The sequence below is a fragment of the Trachypithecus francoisi genome, unplaced genomic scaffold (genome assembly GCF_009764315.1).
Source record: "Trachypithecus francoisi isolate TF-2019V2 unplaced genomic scaffold, Tfra_2.0 Contig00709, whole genome shotgun sequence".
Lineage (NCBI taxonomy): Eukaryota > Metazoa > Chordata > Mammalia > Primates > Cercopithecidae > Trachypithecus > Trachypithecus francoisi.
In genome coordinates, this window is record NW_022680837.1 from 63,791 (window position 1) to 82,488 (window position 18,698).

Consider the following 18,698-nt stretch of genomic DNA (forward strand, 5'->3'; position numbering starts at 1 on the left):
ACTCTGCTTCCCAAAGTGGCAAGATTAATTTTCCATGTGTGGTTTACTTCCACATCTGTACATGAAGAAACATTGATTCCGACAAAATGTAATTTACACAAATAAGTAAAACTAAAATAGTGTAATCCGTTCAAAGTGCTTATCACAGCAAAATTTTCCAATAAGACAGTGTATTTTCCAAATACCATCATAGTCACCAAACTCCTGCAAGGCACAGTCACCTTATCTGGACCCGTCTTCTCCTCAGGCGCCCCACCCCAGAGCTTGCTATATAGTAGGAGACATGCAAATAGGGCCCTCCCTCTGCTGATAAATCCAGCCCAGCCCTGACCCTGCAGCTCTGGGAGAGGAGCTCAGCCCTGGGATTCCCAGGAGTTTCCACTTGGTGACCAGCACTGAACACAGACCACCAGCCATGGAGTCTGGGCTGAGCTGGGTTTTCCTTGTTGCTATTTTAAAAGGTAATTCATGGAGATCTAGAGATAGTGAGTGTGAAGGGACATGAGTGAGAGAAACAGGGATATGTGTGGCAGTTTCTGACCTTGGTGTCTCTGTGTTTGCAGGTGTCAAGTGTGAGGCGCAGCTGGTGGAATCTGGAGGAGGCTTGGTCCAGCCTGGGGGGTCCCTGAGACTCTCCTGTGCAGCCTCTGGATTCACCTTCAGTGACCACTACATGCAGTGGGTCCGCCAGGCTCCAGGGAAGGGGTTGGAGTGGGTAGGATTAATTAGAAACAAAGCTGATGGTGAGACAACAGACTACGCTGCATCTGTGAAAGGCAGATTCACTATCTCCAGAGATGATTCGAAAAGCATCACCTATCTGCAAATGAGCAGCCTGAAAACCGAGGACACGGCCGTGTATTACTGTGCGAGGAACACAGTGAGGGGAGATCAGTGTGAGCCCAGACACAAACCTCTCTGCAGGGGCGCGCGCGGCCACCAGGGGGCTCTCGGAACCCACTGCGGACAGGACCAGTCCCAGGAGCAGGTGCAGGGCGAGGTTTCCTTTCTCCTCAGCTGGAAAGAAAAGTTAGGTTTGTATTGGCAGAACTCTGGAGCATTCTAGGCTGTGATATTTTATTACTTGTATTTATTATAAATTTATTATTAAATTTTAGGAATTACTAAAATTCTGTATATATGTATCGTTTAAGTATATACGTTCAAGAAATAAACATTCCTAATTCTTTTCACTGACTCTTGCAGAGTTTTAGTAACATTTGTTGACATCAGCAACTACATAGCTATAGGGACATAAATTTATACTCATAGACATATGTATAGACCAGGTGTGGTGCTTCACACCGTTCACCACAAAGGAATTTTCAACTCTCCTGGAAGTCGGGTTCATTTTCAAATTAGTTATTTTTTTATTTCAGTATCTGAAGATTATTGTATCTGACTATTTTAGCAGAAATTATGGGAACTTGAACTAACCAACTGAAAATAAATTCACAACTAACTAAACAAGATGCCAGAATGTGATTGGCTCTAGGCTTTGTTAATTCAGCAGATTATGTACCCAGGCTTTAAATTTACCCATATTCTTGTTTCCTTCATGGCACAATCAACTCCCGTTATTTAAGAAATCGTGACTGCATTCCCAAGTTTCACGCACAGTTATAAAAATAGACTGGGTGAGATGAGGAGTTGATTGTTTAAACTCCCCTCTGAAGAAGCAACATCAACTCAACAAACCACCTCTTTTCCCTCTGTGTCTAGAGCTATGTCACAGGCCACATGGACCTAAGTCATTGATGGAGATAACAGGACTACATAAATTGGGCTGATCATTTTTATGCTATGAAATTAGTAGACAGCACTGCACTCCAGCCTGGGCAACAGAACAAGTCTTTGCCTGTAAAATAAAAAAGAAAGATATATTAAGAGACACTGACTTTGACATTTTGGATAATAATATTTGCACGACCCAAATTTAATCACACGCACATTGTTACCTACATCTTCACTGAAAAGTTCCTAGTCATGATGATTTCCGTCAACACTCCACGTGTTCAAATCTGAACATCCAAGAGAATTTGGAGAATAAAATACACTGAGGGCAGTGATACAGGTGATTATTCAGCACCTCTTAACTCAGGAGGACTCAGTACACTCTGGCACATTGCTACCTTTCTGAATGGCTCACAATGACTCCAGCTCACTCTCCATCCTCCTCAAACATCTGGTCCCTGTTTGCCCTACGTTCACTCTCTGCTCTTAGTCTATGCTCTGAAGTCTTCGCGGAGGTGAAAATGAGCTGTCAGACGGAATTTACTATTTCATTTAATGACCACTCTTCCCATAATGGTTGATTTCTTTTGGACTGTTCATTACTGTTGATTTTCAAAGAAACTTCATTTGAATCTTTACTCTTTTGCATTTTGTCTCTATAACAATGTTGGGAAGTTTTACCTCTAGCATTATAACATGATCTAGCCACCTGCCATACTTGCGGCAAACAATACCTACAAATTCAGAAACTCTTTGGTTGTCTTTCTACCAAATATAATTCTTTCTGTTCTCTGTGTGAGCATATTGTAGCAACCCTGTATGCACCTCATAGATGTCTACAAGCCTGTGAATTATTCTCCATAAATAAAAATGTATCTCAATTTCCCTCAATGTTCATAATTCCGAGGGTGAGGAAGGTCTTTCTGGATCTGTTCAAACAAAAGGCCCAGAGATCCCCCGGGAGATAAGGAGTTCACATGGCTCTGGATGTTAGGTCTGTCTCTCTCCCTCTGTTGTCCCACAGGTCAGCTCACTTGTTCAGCTCCTCAGGAGAGAGCCCAGGTTTATCCTGATTATACAACACTCCCAACTTCTAGTGATTCTCCTGCTACCCACATCCATGGAGACAGATTATTTATTATATAATTCACCAAACCAATGTCAAATGCCCAAGTTGCAATACCACACACCCTAGGGTATGTTCATGCAAATCAATGGAGGAGAAAGTCTTTCAGAGACAGATGAATCTGAATTGGTAAATATGTAGGTAAGGACTCTGGACTTGAGTGTAATTTTCCAGCCATGTTTCACAGGTATGACCCATCAGGGAAGGACCAGAGTTCCACGTGCTCTCAGAGGGGAGGGCTCACAGACGTCCACTCTGGTTCCCAGGAAAGGTAATTGCACTAAACTTGGTGATGAGACTATCCTCCTTTGCTGACCTATTACAGTTTTTGACTGAAATCGTCACTGCAATCCCCAATTTACATATTTTCACAGAGAAGTGTTTACAGGCCAGGCCACATTCTTAGGGTCACACATTGAGAACGATGGAGACATGAGTCACCACCTTCTCCTGAGATCTCAGACAGAACCCCAAATTTCAAAAGGTCCCAGAAGAGCGGCTCTCAGATTTTTTTTTTCCTTAAATGACACACTCCCTGGGACAGATATTTTCCCGCTACCCATGATGGATGTTCTGAATTGCAGTGAAAATTGTATGGATTTAGATTTGCATGAACTCACTGTGATTAACATATTCAGCTGCTGCCCTAATATTTTTGAATGGAGATTTGACAATTTAGATAACCTGGCTGTTTGGTTGGTTTCATATAAATCTTCAAGGGTAAAACAGCATTGAACCTGTTCCAAAATCTGTCCTTGATCCATGATCACACTCATCTCCCAGACCAGCTCCTTCAGCACATTTCCCTGCCTGGAAGAAGAGGAATCTGGGCTTGGTGAGGGGAGGCCCCAGGAGGAGAACTGGGTTCTCAGAGGGCACAGCCAGCATCCTCCTTACAGCATGAACCCAAAAGACCGGGGCGCCCTCATCCCTTTTCATCTCTCCACACAAAGGCACCACCCACATGCAAATCCTCACTTAGGCACCCACAGGAAACCACCACACATTTCCTTAAATTCAGGGTCCTGCTCACATGGGAAATGCTCTCTGAGAGTCATGGACCTCCTGTGCAAGAACATGAAGCACCTGTGGTTCTTCCTCCTCCTGGTGGCAGCTCCCAGATGTGAGTGTCTCGGGGATGCAGATATGACGATGTGGGAGGCTGTCTCTGATCCCAGGGCTCACTGTGGGCCTCTCTGTTCACAGGGGTCCTGTCCCAGGTGCAGCTGCAGGAGTCGGGCCCAGGAGTGGTGAAGCCTTCGGAGACCCTGTCCCTCACCTGCACTGTCTCTGGTGGCTCCATCAGCAGTGGTTACTACTGGGGCTGGATCCGTCAGCCCCCAGGGAAGGGACTGGAGTGGATTGGGTATATCTATGGTAGTGGTGGCAGCACCTACTACAACCCCTCCCTCAAGAGTCGAGTCACCATTTCAAAAGACACGTCCAAGAACCAGTTCTCCCTGAAGCTGAGCTCTGTGACCGCCGCGGACACGGCCGTGTATTACTGTGCGAGAGACACAGTGAGGGGAGGTGAGTGTGAGCCCAGACACAAACCTCCCTGCAGGGAGGCGGAGGGGGCGGGCGCAGGTGCCGCTCAGGACCAGCAGGGGGCGCGCGGGGACCACAGAGCAGGAGGCCGGGTCAGGAGCAGGTGCAGGGAGGGCGGGGCTTCCTCATCTGCTCAGTGCTCTCCCTCCTCACCAGCACCTCAGCTGTCCCCAGGGATCCTCTTTCTTTATTATCTGTGGTTCTGCTTCCTCACATCCTTGTGTCAGGGAAGAACGGAGGAAGACAAATTTTCCTCTTACGGTCGAAGTTTCACCAATTACTGGGAACTTTCCTACAAGTTTCTGCAGGGCCCATTTTACCTTCTTTATTAAAAAATATATTCTAATGCTTCTCACCATCTCTTGATTTGTGTCGTCAGTTGAATTGTGCTCTCTTTGAAATTCATATGCTGAAACCTTAAATCTAATGGATCTATGTTAGAATTTTAAGGATACAATTAAGGTTAAATGTGGTCATATGTGTGAGACCTTAATGCAATAGACCTATTGTCTTTATACGATGAGGAGGAGACTCCAGAGACCTCTCACTTTTCATGTGCTCGCAGAGGAGTATCCATGTGGAGACGTAGTGCACTAGAAGGTTGCCCTGTGCAAGCCAGGAAGAAGCCGCACCAAGAACCGACCCTGCCAGCACCTTGATCTTCCACATTCAGACAGCAGAATTGTAAGAAAATCAATATTGTTGTTTAAGCCACTCACTCCTGTTGTCTTTTTTTTTTTTTTTTTTTTTAATACAGAGTCTTGCTCTGTCGCCCAGGCTGGAGTGCGGTGGCCGGATCTCAGCTCACTGCAAGCTCTGCCTCCCAGGTTCACGCCATTCTCCTGCCTCAGCCTCCCGAGTAGCTGGGACTACAGGCGCCCGCCACCTCGCCCGGCTCGTTTTTTGTATTTTTTAGCAGAGACGGGGTTTCACCGGGTTAGCCAGGATGGTCTCGATCTCCTGACCTCGTGATCTGCCCGCCTCCGCCTCCCAAAGTGCTGGGATTACAGGCTTGAGCCACCGCGCCTGGTCACTCCTGTTGTCTTCTTATGAAGACCCAGACAGACTAATGCCACATAACTCTGTTAGCTCTATCTCCTTGAGGGAGGAGCAGCCCTGAGGCTGGGCACACCTCTCAGATTTCCACATAAAATTGGCAAATATACTAGTTCTCATATAAAAATGTGTCATGACCATATTGGCCATTTTTGGGCAAGATCCTCTGAAACCAGCCCTGGTGTGTGTGCCACAAAATTGGTCCTTTATCTTTCATTTGGACATAACAAATGGACAAAGAGCGCCAGCTGGGCGGACACTGGCCGCTGACCATCTCCTGCTGTCTCTTAAGCATGTCACAGGAAACCACAGCAACATCACCAGCATCACTGTTTTTCTTCAACTTCATTGAACGAACTATAGAAATGATCCCTGGCCGGGGCGGTGGCTCACGCCTGTCATCCCAGCACTTTGGGAGGCCGAGACGGGCGGATCACGAGGTCAGGAGATCGAGACCATCCTGGCTAACACGGTGAAACTCCGTCTCTACTAAAAATACAAAAACTAGCCGGGCGAGGTGGCGGGCACCTGTAGTCCCAGCTACTCGGGAGGCTGAGGCAGGAGAATGGCGTAAACCTGGGAGACGGAGCTTGCAGTGAGCTGAGATCCGGCCACCGCACTCCAGCTGGGCGACAGAGCGAGACTCCGCCTCAAAAAAAAAAAAAAAAAGAAAAAAAGAAATGATCCCTGAAAGTATAGACTATTTCTTCAACTTTCTAAAATGGGACTGAATCTCTTCCTAGATGAGGAGCTACATGGGGTCTGAGATTTGTTCCCTTCTTCCCAGTCTTCCCCAAGTACCAAGGGCAGAATAGACTTTTAGTGAAATTTGGCTGTCACTGCCCCCAGCACCATATCATCACTTTCTAAAATCTGTATACTGCATCCATTCTTCTGTGGGCACCCCACATCAGGCTACCCAGGAATGGCCAGGAGCTGGCATCACCTTCTGGGCTGAGTCCATGCGTTGTACGCACATGTGATTTCAGTTACACAGACTCTACTGCAGGACCACACCTGTGTTCCGAGGAGCTCAAGCACTTGCTGCTCTCAGTTGTTCGCTAATGGATCACACACCTGTTATTAATGAAGGTCCAGATGGTTCCATCAGCTGCAGAGCAGTGAAGTAAATGAGCTCATAGGTGGATCGTCAGGCAGAAGTCAGACAATGGGATGGGTAGGCTGGACCCTTCTATTGTCACTGAGGTTCCAATGGATTTTAATAGAATAAAACAATATTAACAACAAAGGGACAGAAAAGAATACTTGATCTTGAAAGTATTTAATGTTCAGGAACTTTATTTGGGGGGCTAGTGAAAGACACTTTTAAATGGAAAGCCCTAAAGCACATACAACAGCTGACAGAGTAGCCGCTGTTCACATGAGGGCTGAGGAGACAGATGATAGGGTCCGTTTCTCCAAGATGTTCCTGGGTGTGTAATGGTTGGACTCCTCATGCATATGAAAATAAGAGCCAGACTCAGGTAGAAACAAGGGCCATACCCCATAGGAAAGGAAGAAAAAACAGATGGGCATCTCTGGAGAGAGCTCATTAGATTTGGTGGTTTTAAGATGAAAATTTCTTCCAATGGTTTTATTGTTCTAAGCTAAATATAAATCTCTTCAATACACTGAGAATTAAAAGGAGGATGGAGCTAGAAATTGAGAGAGGAAACAAATCATGTGAGACCAGAAAGCAAATCCACAAAAAACTGTCACATGACAGAGGCCAGAATGGAGCTGATGCTGCTACATCATTATTCTGCAGACCAAGATGACCATGTAGAGAAGGGTCTTGAACAAATGGGGGCGTTCTCCAGCCTTCTGCATCAGCCTCCTTCTTAGGCATGAGTAGTAATCATGGTTCTCGGGGTGATCTTCCAAATTTTCCTGTCCATACCTCTTCCCGCAGGGGTAGAATGTCTTTTCCCAACCACAGTGGTTTCTCACCAGTGTCCTCAGCTTCTCCTCCATTGTACTTACCCTGCAGATTAAGAATTTCACATGGATGGAGTTTCCTGGGAATCCTCTATTTTCATTTGTTTCTGTTGACTCCGCCACAGCATGTAGGACACAGGTTTTAGTGGATTTCCCCTGGAGATGGTGGAGGTGAATCCAGGTGTTCAACAGTCCTTACTGCTCTTCTCTTCCTGTCAACAGCACAGGACAGCAGATAAGGGAGTTGACTGTGAATTTTTCAAATTCCTGGGAAAAGCCTGCAAGGACTAGTAGTTTCACACTCTAACACCATTAGCACATGCATCCAGGAAAAAAAAAAAATCACTAAATATTTCCAGGTAAGCCCATTCCTCTCAGTGCCATCCCGTGGCACCTGCCCTGAGTTCACTAACATGTCGGCCCCAGTCCTCTCTGCAGGCGTCTGTCTCCTCAGATTTCAGACTTCTTGTTTGCTCTGTGAAACCGACTTAGATATGGTACAGGTTTTTCTTCTTCCTTTATTTGCAGTTTTTCAGGTTTGTTGTTAATGAGAACAGAATAAGATCATGGTTTTCTCTTCGTTCACATTCCCACACTGAGTAGCTGTTTCGATATGAAAGCCAGAAACTAAGAAAACAAATCAAATATCTGTATTCATTACACGTGAATGTTAAACAATTTGACATATGATTATGAACTAAAGTACAATGCAGCATTAGAATCAAGGCATCTCTCATTCACATAAAAGCATGGTTACATTCGCAAATAACTGCTGAGTGAAAGTAGCTGAAGAATTAAGAGAGCACTTCATAAACTTCTATTTGTGTAAACTTCAGAAGGTACAGCTATTCTCAAGTAGCAAAGAAGATTTGAAATTGGTGAGAATTGGGTGTTGAAAGTAATGGGGTGGTGACATGAAATTACAGGGAAGTGACAGAAAGATTTAGGGGTCAACTTAATTGTACACAACTTAATTGAAGCCCTGATCAAAGGGTTGCACACACACATTAACATTTTCCAAATTGTGCAGTATATGTTTGAATTAATGATTTATTAATTGTACTTAAATAAAGCAGTAGCAAAGGAAAAAATGAATAGGTTGAGGAGGAGCAAAAAACAGATGAGTATGAACACTCAAACGTCTCAGACTCTTGAAAATGCACATGCATGAACAGTGGTTCTCTCTAGATAGTTTAGGAAAATAGCAGAATACAAAAAAAGAAAAGGGAGATGTCCTGGCAGGGGTGGAATCCTGCAGACCTCACTAGGCATGTCCCACACTGCCCCGGAGTTGTCTCAGGGGAGCAGTCTCCTCTAGTGGCCCAGAGGCACAGGCAGAGATAATGGGGTGAACTCTATCCAGCTGTGTGACCTGGAATGCATTGTACAACCACTCTGTTCTGTATGTAATTTATCTTCCTTAAAATGGAACATTCACACTTGCATTAAATGTACTCTGTAAATACATAAAAATGAAATAAGATGACCACTAAATGACGTTTTCCCGAGTGATAAGATCACTACCAATCTCCCCCAGGGCACTTTGTCTGCTCTGAGCCCTGCCCCTCCTCACGATTCCCATCCCAGAGCTTTCTGTACAGTAGGAGACATGCAAATACGTTTCTCCCTCTGCTGATGAAAACCAGCCCAGTCTGGACCCTGCAGCTCTAGAAGAGAAGCCCCAGCCCTGGGATTCTCAGGGGTTTCCATTTGGTGAACAGGTCTAAAGACAGAGGACTCACCATGGAGTTTGGGCTGAGCTGGGTTTTCACTGTCCTTGTTTTAAAAGGTGAACTAGAGAGATGAAGTGTGAGTGAAAAAATTTGAGAGAAATAGTGGATATGTCCAGCAGTTTCTGACCAGGATGTCTCTGTGTTTGTAGGTGTCCAGTGTGAGGTACAGCTGGTGGAGTCTGGAGAGGACCCAAGACAACCTCGGGGGTCCCTGAGACTCTCCTGTGCAGACTCTGGATGAACCTTCAGTAGCTACTGAATGAACTCCGTTTCCCAGGCTCCAGGGAAGGGGCTGGAGTGAGTAGTAGATATAGAGTATGATGGTAATCAGATATGTTATGCACAATCTGTGAAGAGCAGATTCACCGTCTCCAAAGAAAGTGCCAAAAGTCACTGTATTTGCAGATGAACAGTCTGAGAGCAGAGGGCATGGCCGTGTATTACTGTATGTGAGGCACGAGGTAAGAAGACGCCAGTGTGAACACAGACACAGAATTTCCTGCAATGATATGGGAGGAGGCTCAGCTAAAGGGGGCACTCAGAACCCACAGAAAACTAGGGCAGGTGCAGATGGTTGTCACGGGCAGCTTTCCTTCAGGATCTGTGGCTTCCTCTGCATGCAACAGTTTCCCTGCGAGCCTCTCTGCATTTATGATTCTGTGGCTACCCCTGAGGTCTCTGGATTAGAAAAGTTTATTATAAGAAGAGGAAACATTCTCATTTTGTCACCAAGGCACATGTAAGTAATGGAGGCATAAAAATGCGCAGGAGCTGGGTGAGGCTCTAGACGCCGTCACCCAAGAATGCCAGTCTCTCAACTAGTGCTGGACATGGGTAGGAACTTGATGGAGCTGCCCTAACTACCTTGTGGTCTAAGTTAAGTCCAGAGAGGCCATTGGTGCCTCCCAGAGCACAGTTGTCCATCAGGAATCTCTCTCCCATGTGTCCCAGCAGCAGCCACGCCTCAGTACTCCTCTGTGCACAGCCATTGTCTGGGAGGAGCTCCCCGGAGGGGTGACTTTGGCACACACCAGGTGACGGGTGTTAGAGTGCAGTGCAGCAGCTGGCTGCCTGGTCTATTGGGCTCCCTGATGCTGGAGGGACGGGAGGTGCATTTTCAGGGCCAGCACCCTTTTTATGGATTTTTATATAAAAACCATGATTTTAAATCATTTTTTCAGATGACATAGATAACTAAGAACATAATCTGCAAAGAAATCGTAATTTTCAATGTTACCCCAAATGTATAGTTTCCTGATTCTGTGTAAGATCCAGACATATTATTGCCTTCCTCATGAGAAATTGTGCTAGTAAGTCTGAAATCAGTTTTTGCTCATATTCTTTGTTTTCTGCCCAAGTACAGAGATCTTGATTAAAGTAAGTTAGGTTCTTTCCACACACTAACGCTCACCTCCCGCAGAGAAAGAGCAGAGGCTGTCCTCACTCGGAGTCTGAGGGGGGAGCTGTTCCTGGACCACTCAGAGCCTGAAGAGACCTCCAGGTGCAGCTTCAGAGAGTCAGGTATTTCTCCGTGTCAGTGATCTCCAATGCCTGTGATTGCTGCTCAGCTCTAACTGTGGGTTCAGAATTAGGACACCCTTTATATGATCACATCTGAATCCTAATCTTAAAATCACAATTATCATGGACAGAGAGAGTTCAATGCCCATTCTCCTGACATCAGTTTCTCTTTATTACAGGGTTCCAAGTATGGAGCAAATGTGACAATATATTTGTGTGAATCTAACATCACAATCCACTGCATTACTCTAGGAAACACAAAAATTGAACACAAGTAAGCTCTTCATTCTCATAAAAATGTGTATATTTGGGGAATTTCAGCGTGTTATCCAGAACCTGTACATGCAACCAACTGTGTTTCTTAGTGCAGGCTTGGCCTGGTGAAACTCTCACAGACCCTCTCCATCACCTGCGCTGTCTCTGGATTCCCCATCATAAATAATGCTTCCTGCTGGAGCTGGATCCATCAGCCCCCCGTGGGAGGTACTGGAGTGGATCAGGTTCATAGGTCGTGAAGGGAGCACACATTACCCCCCTCTCCTCAAGAGTCCAGTCACCAACCCCAGATCCATATCCATAAATCAGTTCTTCCAACAGCTGAGCTACGTGAGCAGCAAGCACATAGCCGTGCATTTTTAAGAACACACAGTGAGGGAACCACGGTGCGAGCTCACACACAAACCTCCCTGTAGGGGTGCATAGGACAGCCGGGCTTGCTCAGGACCCCAGAGTCCCTCAGGAAACCAGGGCCACCCAAGACCATTGTAGAGGCACTCAGGTCACCAGGGCCTCTCAGGAACCATCGAAGAAAAACAGGACACCAGAGGGTGCTCTGTACAGCAGGACCACTGTGGTCCTGGAGTAGTGAGCCTTAAGTCATCAGCAGTCGTGCATCAAAAAATAGTGTGACAACTTATTCTACATAGCAAGAATAAAAGTACAAATAAGAAAGAAGATAAGGGTTCAGTATGGGTGGACAACACCCAGGTCTACAGAAATGAGATGACTTTAAAAATATAAGCAAAGAATAATGAGAAAAAGAAGGAGGTGATGGGGAATTAGACAGGGTCCTGGTCTAATGTCTTGGGTAGAAGCTTCTCACAATCAAGGATTATCAGCTTATTCTGCAGGTCTTAGGTCAGCCATCTGCTTAAAAACATCAGAAATGCCAGAGGATCTATGAGGGTGCTCAGTTTAACATCTCCTATTTGAGTAGCTTTACAGTTGTGTAAAATTCTTAATTGATTCTTTTTTGTTTGTTTTTAGGGACAGGCTCTCATTCTGTCGCACAAAATATGGTTGTGTGATCATAGCTCACTGTAAATTTGAGCTCCTGACTCACATAACTTTTCCATCTTAGCTTTCTGAGTATCTCCAAGTAGATGGGCACACCACCCCATCCTCCTTATTTTTTAAACGTTTTTTCATAGAAATAGCATCTCTTTATGCTGCCCAGGCTGGCTGCGATTGCCAGGTCTCATGGGGGTTCCTCACTTTGCTTCTGAAAGTGGTGTGATTGTAGAGATGATCCACTGCATCTGGCCTGCACTGAGTCTTTAGTTGTAAAATATGAACCCAATAATTAACTGCCTGAATGTTTTCTGAAGTGAATTAGTTTAAAGTATCTGATAAGATTCCTTCTGATATGATTCAAGAGCAGTATTTTCTGCTGATGTTCCTTCTAATTCCCTTGCTGAAGATCACAGGGGATTCTGGACAAAACGTAGTAAAAAGGCCACCTTAAACTCTTCATTATTAGAGTGCCTTTCACACAGGAATCACTTTCAGTATTTTGTAACACATGCATGCCATAGAACAAACATGATCTCTAGGGGTAAAGTCTATAAACATATGGGCCTTTTAGCTGCCAAGTCATAGGGTAACAACTGATGCACCCTGAGGAGTGGACCATGGTTCCATAGTGCTAGTGGGAGAACCCTTGGCCAAGGAAGTTTTACATTTTATAAAAATTGATAATTTTTGGCCGGGCGCGGTGGCTCAAGCTTGTAATCCCAGCACTTTGGGAGGCCGAGACGGGCGGATCACAAGGTCAGGAGATCGAGACCATCCTGGCGAACACGGTGAAACCCCGTCTCTACTAAAAAAATACAAAAAACTAGCCGGGCGAGGTGGCGGGCGCCTGTAGTCCCAGCTACTTGGGAGGCTGAGGAGGAGAATGGCATAAACCCGGGAGGCGGAGCTTGCAGTGAGCTGAGATCCGGCCACTGCACTCCAGCCTGGGCGACAGAGCGAGACTCTGTCTCAAAAAAAAAAAAATTTGATAATTTTTATGTAGAGATGCCATTTTTTAAACATTCCCAGAAGTTTGTGAGTGGGATTGACTGTCTTGCATGAACAATGACAATGCCCTCCTTGATTAGATAATATTGTAAACTGGGCTGAGCTAGAGTGTTTGCTGTATTGAATCACTGTATATTTTTTGCTCCATGTTAGCTTTTTGTTTGCCTGTTAGCATTTGCTTGAACATGATATTTATCAGCTTGAAATTCTCTCAGCCCCGAATAAGGGGCTAGATTTTCTTTTATACTTTGGATTAGAGAGGGTAGGGGGGATTCTAGCTGTAGCAATCTTACAGAAGTAAAACAGATAAAAAATTAAAAAGACAAATGGTTACAGGAAAACAAACAATTCCAGGCGCAGGGGCTTTCAATTCATCACAAGGTGATAGGTGTGGGGGCTCTGAGGGACCCAAACGCAGGGGCTTTATGGTGCTATGTCCCTAGTGAATTCCTGGGAACTGTGGACATTGCTTGCCACAGTGCCTTATCAGTTAATGGGACTCTTTGATGTGCTGAGAGTCAGCTTACACAAGTTAACTCCTTGAGGAAGGGGGTGGGTAAGGAGTCCTTGATGTCTTGCAAATGAAGGAGCCAAATGGAGTCTGTCAGGTTTTCTCAGCTAAGGGAGAGTCTATTCATATTAAAACAAGGTTAGGTAGCTAAGGGAGAGTCTATTGATGTTAAAACAAGGTTAGGTATTACAACTATTTTATCAGAGACAAAGACAACTTTAACAATTTTCACTGCAGGCATGTCTAGGCAAGCCCCTGTGCACAAAGACCTTGGTGCACTGGAGATTCTCTGGGGACCCTCTCCTGTCTGCCTAGGAGAATACTCTGCCTGCTACCTCTATCATTTTCCTCTTTGAAGAAGTACATCTACCTGTCCTTAGAATAGAGCCAAAGACCAATCTTAACTGCTTCCAGCTGATGGGGGATGCTGTTTGGGGAAGATCTCTCTTGGAGGCCTATCTAAGTGACCCCAGGAAAAGGGAGCCATTATCCCAGGCTCCAGTTGCATGACCGTTTGGAATTTGACGGTTTGAAAATGAGAAGAGACAAATCGAGTTATTAGAAGACATGTGTCAGAACCAAACAAGTTGGTAAAGAGTTTGAAAAACAATTCCAAGGCTGCTGACACGCCCAGATAACTGGTGACTGTAGTTACGCCTGCTGAAATGTGGGTGCATGGGGCTTGATTTTTTTGATAGCTCCCTGGGATTTATTTTCCCAAAGAAACCGCCAGGTTAGGGGCACCCTATTTATTCCCATCACCTGGCATGATTTCAAGGATAATTGCTTAGAATTAAAATATTGATCCAGATTTTTTTATATTCCCCATCGCTTTTTGTTTCTTCTGGGCTGTAGCCAGAGATCATTGATTGCCACTCAGGAATAAGCAGACTTACTCTAAAATGCAGGCAAATGCTTAAACAACTGAGGAGATTAGCGTTTAAAGACAAGTGTGTGATATGTTTTGAAATACAATGTTTCTCCTTCCAGTTTTGGTTTTTGTTAGAAGCAAACAATGATAAGACTGAGTTATTTGCAAAATAAACTTTAGTCTTAAACTTGGCCTGTTTATTTGCATGAAGTGCAGCAGGAATATTAATAATAATTCTGTAGAAAAATTCTTCAAGCACTAGCAGCTTCAAAGTCTAACACTAAGAGCATATGCATCCTCAAGCAACTCACTGAATATTTCCAAGCCAGTCTGTTCCGATCTTAGATACCATCCAGTGATATCTGCCCCAGGTACACTAATATATGGGTCCTGGTTCTCTCTGCAGCCTCCTCTCGCCTCAGATTTCAGGTTGTGTTTATTGTTTGCTTTCTCTCTGATTTCAACTCAGATATGTTGAAGATTTTTTTTTTTATTTGTAGTTGTTCAGGTTTGTTGTTAATGAGGTCAGAATAAGAGCATAGTTTACTCATTTTTACATTCCCATGGTTAGTAGCTGCTTTTCTCTATCAAATCCATTAACTGTGAGAAGAAATCACATTTGGTTACAGGTGAATAATTAAATAGTTTGGCATATATTTATGTACTAGAATCTAATGCAGCTTGAAATCAAGGCATGCCTCACTCATATAAAAACGTGGCTAAATTCTCAAGTAATTGTGCTTAGTGAAAGAAACTAAGGAATTAACAGTAAATTTTATATGACACATTTGTAGAAATTTTAGAAGTTGCCACTATTGTAAATTAACATGGAGAAGATTTCAGTTTTTCTGAGAATATGCTGTTAGAAGTAATGGGGATGTGAGTTGAATTTCAGAGAAATAAGAGAAAGATTTCAGGATTAATTTAATTATTCAAAACCTGGTTGACGTGCTGAGTAAATGGTTGCAAACATAGGTCAACATTTTTCAAATCATTCACTATAAATTTGAATTAATTATTTATTAATTGCACTTGAATAAAGCAATAACAAACGGATGAAATAATATTTGACTAAAATGGAGCAATAAACAGATCAACATTAACACAAAGAATATGACTGGCTTCTGAAAACATACACATGAAACGTGATTCACTCTACATGTTTAGGTAAATTACAGAAAGTTGACATAACAGATGGTGAATCCTGCAGACTTCACTAGGTGTGGACCAGACTTCACTAGGTGTGGACCAGACTTCACTAGGTGTGGACCAGACTTCACTAGGTGTGGACCAGACTTCACTACGTGTGGACCAGACTTCACTAGGTGTGGACCAGACTTCACGAGGTGTGGACCAGACTTCACGAGGTGTGGACCAGACTTCACTAGGTGTGGGCCAGACTTCACTAGGTGTGGACCAGACTTCACTAGGTGTGGACCACGCTGCCCTGGGATTGTCTCAGGAGAGCAGCCTTCTCTGGTGAACACAGCACAGTCCCAGATAATAGGACTAATTTTTTTTTTAGATGTGTAATCTTAAACATACTGCACAACTGCTGTGTTCCCTATGTAAATTATCTTCTATAAAATATAACATTGAAACCTGCATTAAATATATAGTGTAAATATGTAAGAATAAAATAAGATTATGAGAGGTAAATGTTAATCAATGCATAATCACATAATATAAAATTATATGTTCCTGAATGATATAATTATTCCAGTCTCCCCCAGGACACTTCATCTGCACTGAGCCCTGCCCTCTCCTCAGATGTCCCACCCCAGAGCTTGCTATATAGTGGGAGACATGCAAATAGGGCCCTCCCCCTGCTGATGAAAACCAGCCCAGCCCCGACCCTGTAGCTCTGGGAGAGGAGTCCCAGCCCTGGAAGTCCGTGGTGTTCCAGTCAGTGATCAGCACTAAACACAGAAAACTCACCATGAACTTTGGGCTGAGCTGGGTTTTCCTTGTTGCTGTTTTAAGAGGTGATTCATGAAGAAATAGAGAGATCGAGTGGGAGTGGACATGAGTGAGAGAAACAGTGGATATATGTGGCAGTTTCTGACCTTGGTGTCTCTCTGTTTGCAGGTGTCCAGTGTGAGGTGCAGCTGGTGGAGTCTGGAGGAGGCTTGGTCCAGCCTGGGGGGTCCCTGAGACTCTCCTGTGCAGCCTCTGGATTCACCTTCAGTAGCTATGGCATGCACTGGGTCCGCCAGGCTCCAGGGAAGGGGCTGGAGTGGGTCTCAGCTATTAATAGTGGTGGGGGTAGCACATACTATGCAGACTCCGTGAAGGGCAGATTCACCATCTCCAGAGACAATTCCAAGAACATGCTATATCTTCAAATGAACAACCTGAGATTGGAGGACACGGCCGTGTATTACTGTGCGAAAGACACAGTGAGGGGAAGTCAGTGTGAGCCCAGACACAAACCTCCCTGCAGGGGCGCGGCGGGAAATCAGCGGCAGGGGGCGCTCGGGACCCACCGATCAGAGTCAACCCAGAGGCAGGTGCACACGGAGCCTGATTTCCTGTCAGGATGTGGGACGTCATCTTCTGACAGTTCCCCAGGGAACCTCTTAAGTTTAGAAATCTGTGCCTAATAATGTCTTAGCTATGCATTTGAAAGAAATTATTTTAATATGGGGACCTATTCTCACCGGCACAAAATGCAGATTGACGCTTACAGGGATGAAAATTCTTCAACCACGGTCACCAGGATCAGAGCAGTGAGTAAGCTCAGGGCTTCCTAGTGAGTCTTCTCCAGTGAGACCCAGGACAGGGACTGACTAGAACACTCTTTACGGATCCTGGTCACAGACAATAGAGAGGCTGGGCCAGGGTCAGTGTCATGCAGAACCTCACAGGTTTCACGTCTGGCCCTTCTCCTGACACTAAGGTAGGCAAATCAGCATCTGCGCTGATCTGGTGCTGCTTTTGTCCCTAATCCATTTGCTTTCTTTTGTAGTCGTTGTTCTCATTTTTCCATTTGCTTTTCCTGCTTTCTGGAAAAGGAAGATATTTTCCTTGTGGTCACAATTCCAGGCCTCAAGCCCTTTCCCTGGTGCTCAGGTGGGTCTCAGGCTGTGGCTGCTGCAGTCACGCAGGAGAGGCTAGTGGGACTTTCTTCACTCCTTGTCATTTAGGACCCTCCACTGTGTTGCCTGGAGACTCATCTGGAAATGCAAGTTGCCAGTGGGGACTGAAGGGGACAAGCTTGTTTGGTTAATGTGGGATGTGGATGTGTTTCTAATCCTGTTCTGAAAAACCTTCACACAGTAACATTCTTCACTAGTGGTGTGAGGAAGAGGATGTGAAAGTTGTCAGAATCAACATGGAGCCACTTGTGTTATAATCTTTGCAGGTGAAGCTGGAGAAGGTCATGAATAGAGGGTTCTCATGAACATATCCCTGATAACAAGAACGGATATTGTGGGGATATCTGCCCTGCCAGTCCCTGTCCATCTTTAAACTGATTCCACCCTTGTTATTCTTCTATCCCAGGATAATTGTCTCAAAACAGCTCGTGTAAGCCTCCTCGATTTTCTTTTAAAACACTGGTCTTCATTTGCCTGCTTAAATGTGCCCATGCAGATTCCCATTGCAATGCTCATTTTCAAATAAATATTATTTGGTTTTGGAGAATCTCTTTCTGTCTGATATTTAGGTGTGACAAGCTGCAGAGGGACACGCCACTTTCCTGTGAGATGTAGGGGATGTCAATTTTGGGGGATGACTGGAAACATCCAATATCCTCAGGGCCGGCCAGCAGTAAGTGCAGGCGGGAAGTCTCAGAAACAGCTGAAGCTGCTTAATCACCATGGAGTTTGACCTTCTCCAGCTCTGCTCTGACGGAATCAGGGCCAAGCAGGTTAGCAATAATAATCTACCTAACACAGAGTCAACTGATTACGGTTTTAATAACCTTTATTACAAAATTCACAACACCACCTGGATTAGTGTTTGATCAAATAACTACAAAGCATTGTCCAGCCAAGTACACCATAAGACAGACCGTTACCCATGGAGGAAAACACTTAATAAAAGTTCTAGGTTCTTACATTGTTAAAAGTGTAAAATGGATTATTTTTAAATAAGGCAATTTTTATTTTTGCTATTGAGTTGTAAAAGTTTCTTTTATATTTGAACATTTAAACTTTTTCAGATATATGGCATATTATCCAATTCTGTAAGTTGTAGTTATTTTGTTGCTTTGCAGAATCTTTTCTGAAATCTATTCTCCCACTTGTTCAATTCTGCTTTTTTTGTAGGGGCTTTGAATGTAAAATCCTGAAAAAGATTGCTAATTTTTAAAGGTTGGGAGTTTTACAATTACAGGTATTACATTTAAATATTTAA

At 44.4% G+C, this 18,698-nt stretch overlaps 1 gene segment (V, D, J or C); it reads left to right on the forward strand.

Annotated features, from left to right (window-relative positions):
• Positions 1–333: 333 nt before the first annotated feature.
• On the forward strand, positions 334–16,957 carry LOC117087993. The segment is given in 2 exon segments: positions 334–461; positions 16,428–16,957. Coding segments are annotated over 2 exon segments (561 nt in total).
• Positions 16,958–18,698: the final 1,741 nt, after the last annotated feature.